The sequence below is a fragment of the Anomaloglossus baeobatrachus genome, chromosome 5 (genome assembly GCF_048569485.1).
Source record: "Anomaloglossus baeobatrachus isolate aAnoBae1 chromosome 5, aAnoBae1.hap1, whole genome shotgun sequence".
Classification (NCBI taxonomy): Eukaryota; Metazoa; Chordata; class Amphibia; order Anura; family Aromobatidae; genus Anomaloglossus; species Anomaloglossus baeobatrachus.
In genome coordinates, this window is record NC_134357.1 from 517,415,342 (window position 1) to 517,428,838 (window position 13,497).

Genomic DNA, 13,497 nt, shown 5'->3' on the forward strand with positions numbered 1-13,497 from the left:
AAATGTTCAGGGATGCTTTACGATTTCTAAACAAAATACCTAACTGTGCTCCATCAACCCTCACGTGTGTGTTGCGTTCGGCTGAGACCGTTGCAGTATCTGTGATTAAAAGGTCACGGCGATTTACAGATAGCAGATTCTCTTTAAAATGATTGGATTTAACGTAATTTGGTGTTGAAGTGTTCCTTGTTGATTCTGCTAAGATTCTATATAGCTCTACTCTCAGCTGCTGCACCTTAATGCCACTCTCCATTATTTTAACTCACTACTAGCTCTCCCATTTGCCAGTTATAGTTAATTCTATGCTGACATGTGAAGACGTTGTCTCTGTAGAAAGCTGTGGTTAGATTTCCATTGAATGCAGTGGAGTACCCTCTCTGAAAAGATTTGAAGGTCATTTGTAGCTGTCTCCTTGTTTGTTTCCCCTCCCTTGTGTTGCTTTTATTCAACTAGTAAGTGTAAGTAGCAGGTGTCATGCTGGACTGCTCACTAGCCAGGGCTAGTCAGGGGGAAGGACCCACTGAAGGGCATTAGGTAACGCAGGGATCAGACACAAGTGAGTGCAAGGTGGCGACTGTTCTCCCTATCGCCAGGGTCTTTCTTTACACCTTCCCTGGTGTACCCCTCCTGTTGTGCACTCCCTCAACATGGCGAGACATCAACTCCATAGATTTTAAGTCAATATCAATCGTAATGTATAAAGAAATATAGATCCCAACTCATGTATACAAGTTTTAAATGCAGATGTTTAATAATGATTGGTAAGGCTGCTTTCACACTTTTTTTAACATGTGTCATGAACATTTTTTTGCTGTAAAAGCGGATCCTGCTTTTGCAGCAAAAAAACGCATGCAAACGCATGTGTTATTTTGCAGGATTCTGTCACTTTAAGTTTATGGGCGGGCATTGGAGTCATGTGATCGGGAGTCAGTGGAACTGAACGTGATAGACTGGGAGCCAGCTTCTGACAGCTGCAGAAGCTCATAACCAAGGTAAACATCGGGTAACTTGCTTGGATACCCGATATTTATCTTGGTTACGAGCAGCTGCTAGGAGCCGGGCTCCCTGCACACGTAACCAACGTAAACATCGGGTAACTAAGAGAAGCGCTTTGCTTGGTTACCCGATATTTATCTTGGTTACGAGTGTCCGCAGCTCTCAGGCGGGTGAGAGAGAGGAGAGGGCGAGGGAGAGAGGGAGGAGGAGAGAGACAGAGAGGGAGGAGGAGAGAGACAGAGAGGGAGGGCGAGAGAGACAGAGAGGGGGAGAGACTGATCACCCGAGGCTGGTTTCTGGGCATGCTCAGTAGAGCAAGCAGGATCCTGTCTATCAGCATGTCAGCGTTCACATGCGTTTGCATGCTGTTTAGTCAGGATCCAGCAATTTGCAGTATTTGGACGCAGCTCAAAAACGCTACAAGTAGCGTTTTTGAAAAATGTTAAAATACTGCAAGTCGCTGGATCCTCACTATAACGCACGCAAACGCAGGTGAACGCATGTTGACACGAGTCCATTGCAAATGCATTGAAATGAAAACGCATTTGCACTGGATCCGTTTTTGCGTTAAAAAAAACGTTCAGGACGCATGTTAAAAAAAACGTGTGAAAGTAGCCTAAGAAGTTTGAAAGGCATTGTCCAACTTGAACTTGAGCTGACCTCAGGCGTGGGGAGACACTGCTGCATGTTATTGGGAGTTTCCGAGGCAACTATTAGTTTCTTTACTGGTTTTATCTAATTGATCAAACAGTCTATTTATAAACAGTAGTTTATTATTGAAGTCAAACTGTGTGATTGCCTCACTACTGTCCTGATCATATTAAAGGGGTGGTTCACCCATATTTTTTATTGTCTAGATCGATATTATATTGAGAAACAATGTTTCTCTCAAATACCTTGTGTTGGCAACAGTGCCTGTGAGAGGCGCTATTGCAGACCGCTGTTCCCCGTCCAGTGACGTACCCGTCCAATGCTGCCACGTCACATCCGTGCAGCCGGCCGCATTCTTCCAGACTTTGAGCTGTGAGCGGTGTTTCACTGCTGTCACAGCCCATTTGCTCCCCCCTCCTCCTCCCTCCCAGCACAGAGCGTCTCCTGCTCCCCCCTCCCTCCTCCCTCCTCGCAGAACGCTGCAAGCAAGAGACATGCTGTGAGGGAGGAGGGAGGGGGAGGAGGGAGCTGATGGGCTCAGAATGCAGCCGGCTGCACGGATGTGACGAGGCAGCATTGGACGGGTACGTCACTGGACGGGGAGCAGCGGTCTGCAATAGCGCCTCTCACAGGCACTATTGCCAACACAAGGTATTTGAGAGAAACTTTGTTTCTCAATATAATATCGATCTAGACAATAAAAAATATGGGTGAACCACCCCTTTAAGCCACGTCTCTAGATAACTGATATCAAATTGGATGGAATAGATCAGCACTGTACAATCCGCTTAAACTGACACTATACAGTATATATAGATATTATTTTATAATAATTCATACTAATAGTTCCTATACAAGTATACAGTTTTTATTTTAAATGGTTTTCAGCAACAAATGGTCATTGGTAATTGTATACATTTTTTAATATTCATTTAGTGCTCCAAACTGCTTTCCCTTTGTTTTGATTAGTGATCTGCATAGCCATAACTTGTATTTTTGCTTTGGCATGTTGTTTATAGACTGATTTACAAATAACAGAAAATGGCTACTTTCCTGTGTGAATTCTTTGATGTTTAACGAGGTTTGATTTGTGTGTAAAACATTTCCCACAATTTGAACATGAATATGGCTTTTCCCCTGTGTGAATTCTCTGATGTGTAACAAGATGTTTTTTCTGATTAAAACATTTCCCACAATTTAAACATGAAAACGGCTTCACTCCTGTGTGAATTCTTTGATGTGTACCAAGATATGATTTACTTGTAAAACATTTTCCACATTCTGAACATGAAAAAGGTTTCTTCCCGGTGTGAGTTCTCTGATGTGCAACAAGATATGACTTATCTTTAAAACATTTCCCACATTCTAAACACGAAAATGGCTTCTCCCCTGTGTGAATTCTCTGATGTTTAACAAGACTTGTTTTCCTATTAAAACATTTCCCACAAATTGAACAAGAAAACTGCCCCTTTTTTGCGTGAGTTCTCTGATGTCTAGTAACATCCGATTTAACTGTAAAACATTTCCCACATTCTGAGCATAAAAAAGGCTTCTCTCCTGTGTGAATTCTCTGATGTGTATTGAGATGCGATTTATCAATAAAACATTTCCCACATTCTGAACATGAAAATGGATTCTCCCCTGTGTGAATTCTCTGATGCTTAATAAGATGTGCCTTCCGATTAAAACATTTCCCACAATTTGAACATGAAAGTTGCTTCTCTCTTGTGTGAATTCTCTGGTGTCCAACAAAATCTGATTTGTTGGTAAAACATTTCCCACACACTGAACATAAAAAAGGTTTAACCCCTGTGTGAATTCTCTGATGTTCAACAAGATATGAGTTAAGTCTAAAACATTTCCCACATTCTGAACATGAATATGGCTTCAACCCTGTGTGAATTTTCTGATGTGTAACAAGATATGATTTAAGTCTAAAACAGTTCCCACATTCTGTACATACGGTAAATATGGCTTCTCTCCTGTGTGAATACTCTGATGTTTAACAATATGTGATTTAAGTCTAAAACATTTCCCACATTCTGAGCACACAAATGGTGTCTCCCCGACACTAGCTATTTGATGTTCATTTGCCCTTTGGTAACTTTTAATTTGCGTCTCATTCTTTGATGAAGTAGAAGATTCGACCTGTTGAAAATGATCAGTTGATAGATTTTTGCTGTGAAGGATTGGAGGCTTATCTGGGGTAATGGCATGATCTTCACATAGATCTGGTGGGACACCATGATCATCTGGTGTAAAATCAGAAAATATATATCCGTCTGAGCTCCTGTTATAGTCATCTGTCAAGAATAAAACAGATTTTATTTTTCAATTACTTTGCCTTGAAATTATATCATATTGATACTGTATACCATACTTTTCAGATTATAAGACGTACTTTTTTCCCCCAAAATATTGGGGGAAAGTGGGGGTGCGTCTTATAGTCTGAATGTAGGGCATGGCTGCGGGGAATGAGGGTGCAGCGGTGGAGTGGTCATCGGCGGTGGGAGCAAGCTGTAGTAGCGTCTGCCGTGACCACGTGGGCCCGCTCATTTCATATGCACGCCCATCCTCCCGCCCATCATCTCTCAGCGCAGAAGCCGGCACTAACAGGTGGGCTGGAAGATGGGCGGGGGGTGCACACATAGTAAACAGCCGACCCGCGTGATCACCCCTGGCAACTACAGCCTGGAGTGATCATGTGCGGCTGTATTCACTGCACCCCGTGCATCATCATCAGCGCGGGGGGCAGTGAATAAGTACGGTATACTCACCGGTCGTTCCCTGCAGCATCGCGATGTTCTCCTGTCTGCTGGCTCACTGATCTGTGTAGAGGCTGAGCGGTGTGCACAGCGATTACCTCATCGCTGTGCGCAGTCTCCACACACATCAGCAGGCCGGCAGACAGGAGGACATCGCGATGCTGCAAGGGAACGGTGACAAATCCACACAGGTCAGCGGCGCTGCTGCTGACACAGAGAGGAAGATGATCGATGCTGCAGGGAGTGAAGAAAGGTGAGTATAAACATTTATTTTTTTCTGTGCCATAGGATACAGGCCATATAGCAGAATGGGGTATATAGCAGGATGAGTTCATATGCCAGGATGGGGGTATATAGCAGGATGGGGGTATATAGAAGGATGGAGGTATATAGCAGGATGGGGCTATATAGCAGGATGGGGGAATTTATTAGGATGGGGTATATAGCAGGATGAGGGTATATAGCAGGATAGGGGTATTTATCAGGATGGGGGTATATATCAGGATGGGGGTATATAGCAGGATGAGGGTATATAACAGGATGGGGGCTATACCAGGATGGGGGTATTTATCAGGATAGGGGCTATACCAGGATGAGGGACATATATACAAGGATGGGGATCATATACAAGGCAGGAGGATCATTACCAGGATGGGGTACCTTAGTAGAGAATTTGGGGACATTACCACATAACAGTGTCAGCAGTAGTTCCTCGCCCCATAAGTGTGTCATGACCACATTTTTTGCTTAAAATTTTATTTTCCTCCTCTAAAACCCGGGTGCGTCTTATGGTCCGAAAAATACAGTGTGTGTGTGTATGTATATCTATATATATATCTATATATATATATATATATATATATATATATATATATATATATATATATACAGTATATATATATATTTATTTATTTTTTGTAACATTCGCATATAAATTCTAATACAATTCAATTATCAATGAACTATGACTAATGACGAGTGAGCGTGCTCGCCACAGCTCGTAAGGCTACTTTCACACATCCGGTTTGAGCACTGCGGCCCAATCCGGCTGTGAAACCTATGCAACGGATGCGGCGAAAACACCGCATCCTTTGCATAAGTTTTTACATGCGGCCCGTCCGTTTTTTCCGGTTGCGGCACGCTACTGAGCATGTGCAGTGGAAGAATCCGCATGCGGAGGCCGGATGCGTTTTTTTCCGCATCGCGCCACATCCGGCGTCCATAGGCATGCATTGAAAAATGCGCCGCAGTGGCCGGATGCGGCACGATGCGTTTTTTTTTGCCGGAGCAAAAAACGTTGCAGGCAACGTTCCATCCGGCCGCGGCATTGGCTAAATCTGCCGCATGCAGCAAAAAACGGACCGAACGCAAGCCAATGCGGCACAATACGGCACTAATGTAAGTCTATGCAAAAAAACCCGCAACCGGCGGCAAAAAAAACGGTTGCGTTTTTTCTGCAGAGCGCCGTATTGTGCCGCAGAGCAAAAACCGGATGTGTGAAAGTAGCCTTAGTCGATCGAGCCTCAAGCATCTGAGTTTGAAAATGCTTGAGTTTCCCACTGACTTCCATTATACTCGGTACTCAACTCAAGCTGGAGAAACCCGATGCTTGATCGAGTAACGAGCATGCTCACACATCACTACCTATAACTGCTACTAGACCTCAAAGTAGGGACTAACAGATGATGTTATATCACCAGGCTGTGTTTAAATTTTCACTTCTCTGTGCCTTTCACCAATTATTTTGAGTTACTTTTTAAATGAAGATTCAGAAAGGGGTCTGCAAGTCAGTGCTATTAGTTGGTGTCCATCTCATGCACTCCCTTAGCCTCCTTCACACCGCTGTCTCCGGTATGTGTGATGTCTGTTTTCACACGTACAGGAGACACATGTACTGTAGAGCCATTCAAATCAAAGGGCTTACGCACACGTCCGTGTTTTGACACAGACAGTGTGTCCATGTAGAGCACATCAACATCGCCAGATGTCTGTTTTCTGCCGGCAGCCTGGATGTCACACAGACCGCACACTGATGTGATCCGTGTGACACATACCGGAGGAAACATGTCACTGAGAAATACATGTATTTTTATACTTACCTGTCTCTGGCAATGCTGTCTCTGGTGCTGCTGTCACACTTGCTTCCAGGTTTCTTATTATGCTCATGAATATTCACTGCACTGTCTGCAGACATGGAAGCAAGTGTGACAACAGCGCCAGAGACAGGCAAGTATACAATTTCGTGTTGTTCGTGTGCATGGATGTGTGAAAGGGGTCTCTACAGTTACATGCGGTATAGCACAGAGCAGGTCACATGAGAGGATCAGTATGGTCATGTAAAAATATGACATGATTTTGGGGCAAATGTAGAGGGGTTTTTTCTTCTTTTTTAATGGAACTAAGCATTGGATACAGTAAAAGGAGAACAAGTCCTTTTATACAAATATACAAAATAAACATTATTTTCCATTACAGTTATCTGACCAGTACAGGATCTAAAAAATTATTTACAATAGTGTCCTCTGCATCTCATGGTTCCCAGTCCCTGGTTCTTTGGTATAATATCAAGTCCCATAAAATAAATATTCTACACATAAAAGTGTGCAATCAAGTTGCTTTTTTTTTGTTCAAAGTGGCTCATATAAAATATCATATAACGCAGGAATTCAAAAACAAGTGGTGTGCAGCAAATATAGAGCTACTGACGTAGAAAAAAAGACCCATTTGTTCATAGAATAACTTTATACGCTGTCCTGTCAAACCAAAAACCACAGAGTAAAGAGCTTATGTTGGAGCTTTCAACCCTTTGAAAGTGCCAACATAAGCACATTACAGCATATTTTTAATTTTTGCTGTAAAAGGGCTAGATTTTTACAAATTGTAGTTTTAAAGAACAGTATTAATCATACCATACAATGTACTGATTAATGGGGAATAAAAACAAGTGGGGTGAAAAATATGCATTTCCGCCATTGAACTTTGGGTTCTGATTTAATAGTGTTTATCGTATTAGTTAAAACTACCTGGAAATACAGTTAGGTCCAGAAATATTTGGACAGTGACACAATTTTCGCGAGTTGGGCTCTGTATGCCACCACATTGGATTTGAAATGAAACCTCTACAACAGAATTCAAGTGCAGATTGTAACGTTTAATTTGAAGGTTTGAACAAAAATATCTGATAGAAATTGTAGGAATTGTACACATTTCTTTACAAACACTCCACATTTTAGGAGGTCAAAAGTAATTGGACAAATAAACCAAACCCAAACAAAATATTTTTATTTTCAATATTTTGTTGCGAATCCTTTGGAGGCAATCACTGCCTTAAGTCTGGAACCCATGGACATCACCAAACGCTGGGTTTACTCCTTCTTAATGCTTTGCCAGGCCTTTACAGCCGCAGCCTTCAGGTCTTGCTTGTTTGTGGGTCTTTCTGTCTTAAGTCTGGATTTGAGCAAGTGAAATGCATGCTCAATTGGGTTAAGATCTGGTGATTGACTTGGCCATTGCAGAATGTTCCACTTTTTTGCACTCATGAACTCCTGGGTAGCTTTAACTGTATGCTTGGGGTCATTGTCCATCTGTACTATGAAGCGCCGTCCGATCAACTTTGCGGCATTTGGCTGAATCTGGGCTGAAAGTATATCCAGGTACACTTCAGAATTCATCCGGCTACTCTTGTCTGCTGTTATGTCATCAATAAACACAAGTGACCCAGTGCCATTGAAAGCCATGCATGCCCATGCCATCACGTTGCCTCCACCATGTTTTACAGAGGATGTGGTGTGCCTTGGATCATGTGCCGTTCCCTTTCTTCTCCAAACTTTTTTCTTCCCATCATTCTGGTACAGGTTGATCTTTGTCTCATCTGTCCATAGAATACTTTTCCGGAACTGAGCTGGCTTCATGAGGTGTTTTTCAGCAAATTTAACTCTGGCCTGGCTATTTTTGGAATTGATGAATGGTTTGCATCTAGATGTGAACCCTTTGTATTTACTTTCATGGAGTCTTCTCTTTACAGTTGACTTAGAGACAGATACACCTACTTCACTGAGAGTGTTCTGGACTACAGTTGATGGTGTGAACGGGTTCTTCTTCACCAAAGAAATTATGTGGCGATCATCCACCACTGTTGTCATCCGTGGACGCCCAGGCCTTTTTAAGTTCCCAAGCTCACCAGTCATTTCCTTTTTTCTCAGAATGTACCCGACTGTTGATTTTGCTACTCCAAGCAGGTCTGCTATCTCTCTGATGGATTTTTTCTTTTTTTTCAGCCTCAGGATGTTCTGCTTCACCTTAATTGAGAGTTCCTTAGACCGCATGTTGTCTGGTCACAGCAACAGCTTCCAAATGTAAAATCACACACCTGTAATCAACCCCAGACCTTTTAACTACTTCATTGATTACAGGTTAACGAGGGAGACGCCTTCAGAGTTAATTGCAGCCCTTAGAGTCCCTTGTCCAATTACTTTTGGTCCCTTGAAAAAGAGGAGGCTATGCATTACAGAGCTATGATTCCTAAACCCTTTCTCCGATTTGGATGTGAAAACTCTCATATTGCAGCTGGGAGTGTGCACTTTCAGCCCATATTATATATATAATTGTATTTCTGAACATGTTTTTGTAAACAGCTAAAATAACAAAACTTGTGTCACTGTCCAAATATTTCTGGACCTAACTGTATGACTCTCCAGGATAGTACAATTAAAGCAATGCCAAACTTGCATTTTTTTGTAGTGCTGGAAAAAAAAGTAGAAATTCCCTATCTGTAGGTTTTTGGAGTGTGGGAAGAAACTGTAGTACAAGGAGGAAACCCATGTAAACCCTGGGAGAACATACAAACTCCTTGCAGATGTTGTCCTTATTGGGATTTGAATCCAGGAGCCCAGAGCTGCAAAGCAACCGTGCTGCAACGTGAGTTACCATCACAATCTTCATTGTTTCAATTATGTGCTCATGTAAGCGAACCTTTATTTGTAAGTTAAATTTAATGTAATAAAATTAATGCAGTCTTCAGAACAGCCATCTAGGGGAGGGTATGATTAACCTGTATATAAATGGTGCGATCACGTAATACCCCTTCATTAGACAATGGGGTACTCCCTTTATCTGGAGAAAGCAAAGTTCAACCTCCAGAGGGCACGACAGTCACAGTGGGAATGTTCAATGGTTTCAAAAACAGCTTATACGATTTCTTAGAGGAAAATAACACGATTGTAAACGCATAGATTTACTGTTCTGAATGTCGAATTGAAATTCATTCAACATGATGAAAAATTTGCTGTTTCAGGTCAAATTTGTTATTTCATTGTAATTTTACTTATAACCCTTGTAAGATGGCAACCGACTACATTGTAAATGGTCGGTATGTGTCCCAGAGATGGTTGTCCTCTTTGATGTAAACCTGGAAAGTCTACTCTGGTACCTTTAGTGCCTTGAAATTTGTTAAGGAGTTCAAGGGCCAGGTTTACGGATAGCTGGAGAGATGGATGGGTCTGGTTAAACACATACGGGTGTTTAATATGGCTGGTTAAACATACGGCTGGTTAAACATCTATGGGTGTGTCTCATATGTTTTAATGAGACTTTTTTTAGCACATGGCAGTCTGTAAGAAGGAGCTTCTGAGAGAGGCTGCTGAACCGTGGACAGAGGTATTGAAGCCTCTTTTAAGTGATCTATTGAAGGAAAAGAGGGTCCACTTCGTCTGACCAAAGTCAGTAGAATCTGTCAATGTGTATGGAGGTCTGCCAAACCTCCTGAATAGTATGGACTGAAAATGCGAATGTAAATACTGACTGGGGTTAGTGAAACCTGAGCGTACGTATCGCGAATATTACGGACTTGAATTCCGAGTGTAGCAGAGTTTATTCCTGTCTAAAAAACCAACTGGACTTCCTGTGCTACCTCACCGAATCAAGCAGAATGAGTGACCCCATCACACAGTACGTTTACTATCACACTCTTCATTCATATTCTCTTTTTCCCTCAAGTTGAACCTGATGGGTACTCGTCTTTTTTAAATCATTCAACATAATCTTATTCTTGTGTCATAGTCTGAGTTCTTACCAAACAGATTTACCTAAGTCATCTGATTTTACAGTTTCATAGTTTATTCTGGATCTGTTCTCTAAAATGACAATTTTTCCTCTATCCGAACTTCAAATAACTGCCTGTTTGTTCTAAACTCTTGGACTACACTGCAAAAGTAAAATCTGTGATGTTGCATTTATCAAAACATCTAATGCTAGATAATGAGGGTTGATTTGATAACAATGAACTACTGTGACTATAATGCAGCCTTTGTAAAAAAAAAAAAAAAAAGACATATTTTGGGTTGCTGGTTACAAGTGACTTGTTCTTATAGCTCCTCAAAAATAAGATCTACCCCTTAAATAAACCCTAGCGAGATTTTTTGGCCTTTTTGGAGTATATTTAAAATATAATCCCTACTCCAAAAATAAACCCTAGTTACTGAAATAGGATTTAGGCTGCCCTTTCAGGATATGTAACTTTTATTGGTGTATGTTGCTGTAAGCCCTGCAAGTTTATAAGTTTATATCACATGCCGGCAGCAGCTAGTTAATGGAATGAATATTCACCTCTCTTCCTGCCCATAATCTCGCCCACTCTTCTTTCGGCATCAGTGATTGGAACTTGTGTTCATAAAATAATGAATATTCACCCCTTTCACCGCTCACCCCTCTGTGCTGGGTGTCAGTGATTCACTCAAACTGTTGTATTACTAACAGAGGATTGCAGCGCAATGCTCAGACTGGCAGATGGCTCTCCTCTCCTGAGCGTGAGAGCTGCATTGAAATACAAGCGGACATGCTTGGTTCAGAAGAGCCACTGGCCAGTGCTGGATTATGGGTGGGGGAAGGGATGAATGTTAATTTTTCATTAACGGGCAACTCAATCACTGACACCAATACAAAATATAAGACATCCCCCGAAAAGTAGCCCTAGAGCATCTTTTGGAGCCAAAAATAATATGAGACACTGTCTTCTTTTCGGGGAAACACAGTAGACTCCTAATAGTTGTTCATTTAACCCAGTTAATCCTACATTTTACATTTAACCCATCTAATTTGGTGAGCTTGCTTACAGGCCAAATGTAGATCTGTAATAGGCAAACAACAGCAAGACACAGGATTATTTATTTTGCAGTCAAGCGGTAAATTGGATAATTTGTTGCACAACAACTCACCATCTAGGTCTGGCCTTAAGGTAAAGATTTGGGTTGCGCTCTGTGGACTATAAAAGGTCAAATTTGATTTAGTTCCAGCCTACCACCTACAGCCCAAAGGACACATTAAGGAGAACCCACCAGCAGGATTTTCATGTCCAAAGTAAAGTCAGTGCTATACTGGCGCTAGGATGCTGATTCCAGGCATACCTTTAGTTCTGAGATTGAATGTTTTATTACAGTAATATTTGCAAGTAAAGTTACAGCAATGCACTGCTATTTCATTGACAGGTGCAACACGGGCGGGAATATGGGAGTCAGGTCTTGCTATCTATTCCCGCCCCTGTCTGCCTCCCTGGCCTTCCTCCCCCTGCCACTATCGTAGACTTTAATTCCGGTACCTGCTCATTAGCATTTATCACTATTAGCAGCAAACTCTTCACTAAGATGGCTTCAGAGTCGGTGCCTGCGCATAGAGCTATCTCTGGCACCATCTTTGTGAAGACTCTCTCTTCGTTCATTGGACTGATGGATGCGCGATGTGAGGGTTGCGCATGTTCAAATATCCTCTTCAGACAGCAAGAGGACTGGATCTACCTATTGAGGGTAGAAATCACAAAGGTCAATACTGACACTTTAACGAGCCTTGCCACATGACTTAGGATAAATAGCCAAACCAGACATACCATTTCAAGACTTGTTTAAGGGTGTTTATTCCCTCATCAGTGCAAAGCAGGAGGCTTGATTTAGCTAAGTGAGAGGTCTTTGACAAAGGGTCTAATTGGGAACATTTTTCCTTGTGAAGTGGAGTGCCAAGCTGGCGTAAAGAGCCATATAGGCCATCTTGCTTATCTTGAAAATTAAATACCGTATTTTTCGGTTTATAAGACACACCCTAAATTTAGAGAAAAAAAGGGTGAATAAAAATGGGATCCGTCTTATAATTCGGTGGTGTGTTACCAAAGGGGAGAGGCAGCGGTGGTGCAGCCGGGCAACAGGGGCGGTGGTGGAGCAGGGCAACAGGGCAATGCTGTGGGCGGTGGGGTGGGTGCCCCAGATGTTGTACCAGAAACTGTCGGCAGTAGCAATGGCGGCTGTGCTAGAGCTGGGGCGTCTGTGCTGGGGCTGCTATGGTGGTGGCGGTAGCTGGGGCTGTGAGGGCTTCAAAGAAATAGCGCCCGGAGTCGGCACGTGCGCAGAATGAGCTATCGGCCCAATGACAAGCCGAGATCTCATCTGCGCACGCCCCACCTCCGGACGCCATTTTCCTTAAGTCCGCTGCTGTGAGATCAATAGGCCGGAGGCGGCGCAAATGCAGATGAAAACGTGAGCTGAGAGCTTCATCTGCGCACACCCCGACTCCGGGCGCCATTATTTGAAACCCTCACCACCACCAGCCCCAGAAGAGCCACCGCAGCCCCATCACCAGCACAGCCCCATCACCAGCACAGCCGCGCAGCCACAGCACAGCCTCCGCAGCCACAGCACAGCCTCAACAGACCCAGCACAGCCACCACAGACCCAGCACAGCCACCGCAGACTCTAAACAGCCACTGCAGACCCTACACAGCCGCTGCAGCCCCTATACAGCCACCACAGCATTGCCCCTGCCGCATACTACCCCGTCAAGCTACATTCTGATTATAAAGCGCATTCCTCACTTTCCTCCCAGATGTTTGGGAGGAAAAGTGCGCCTTATAATCTGAAAAATATGATATATAATTATCCTCTTCAGATAGGAAGAGAACTGGAAATCTAGTTCCACTAATGGTGGTGTGTGTAATAATTCTAAAAGTTAAAATCCACCTTTTAATAATTTTGCCACATCACTTTGCACAGTACGACATCGCAGGTGCGATGTCGGTGGGGTCATGTCGAAAGTGACGCACTTCCTG

At 42.9% G+C, this 13,497-nt stretch overlaps 1 protein-coding gene across 1 annotated transcript in view; it reads right to left on the minus strand.

Annotated features, from left to right (window-relative positions):
* The window catches only part of LOC142312062 (uncharacterized), a 275,265-nt gene that overhangs the window by 147,253 nt on the left and 114,515 nt on the right, over positions 1 to 13,497 (minus strand). The window contains 1 exon segment of the mRNA XM_075350942.1: positions 2,697 to 3,540. Within this exon segment, the coding sequence (XP_075207057.1) occupies positions 2,697 to 3,540 (844 nt within the window).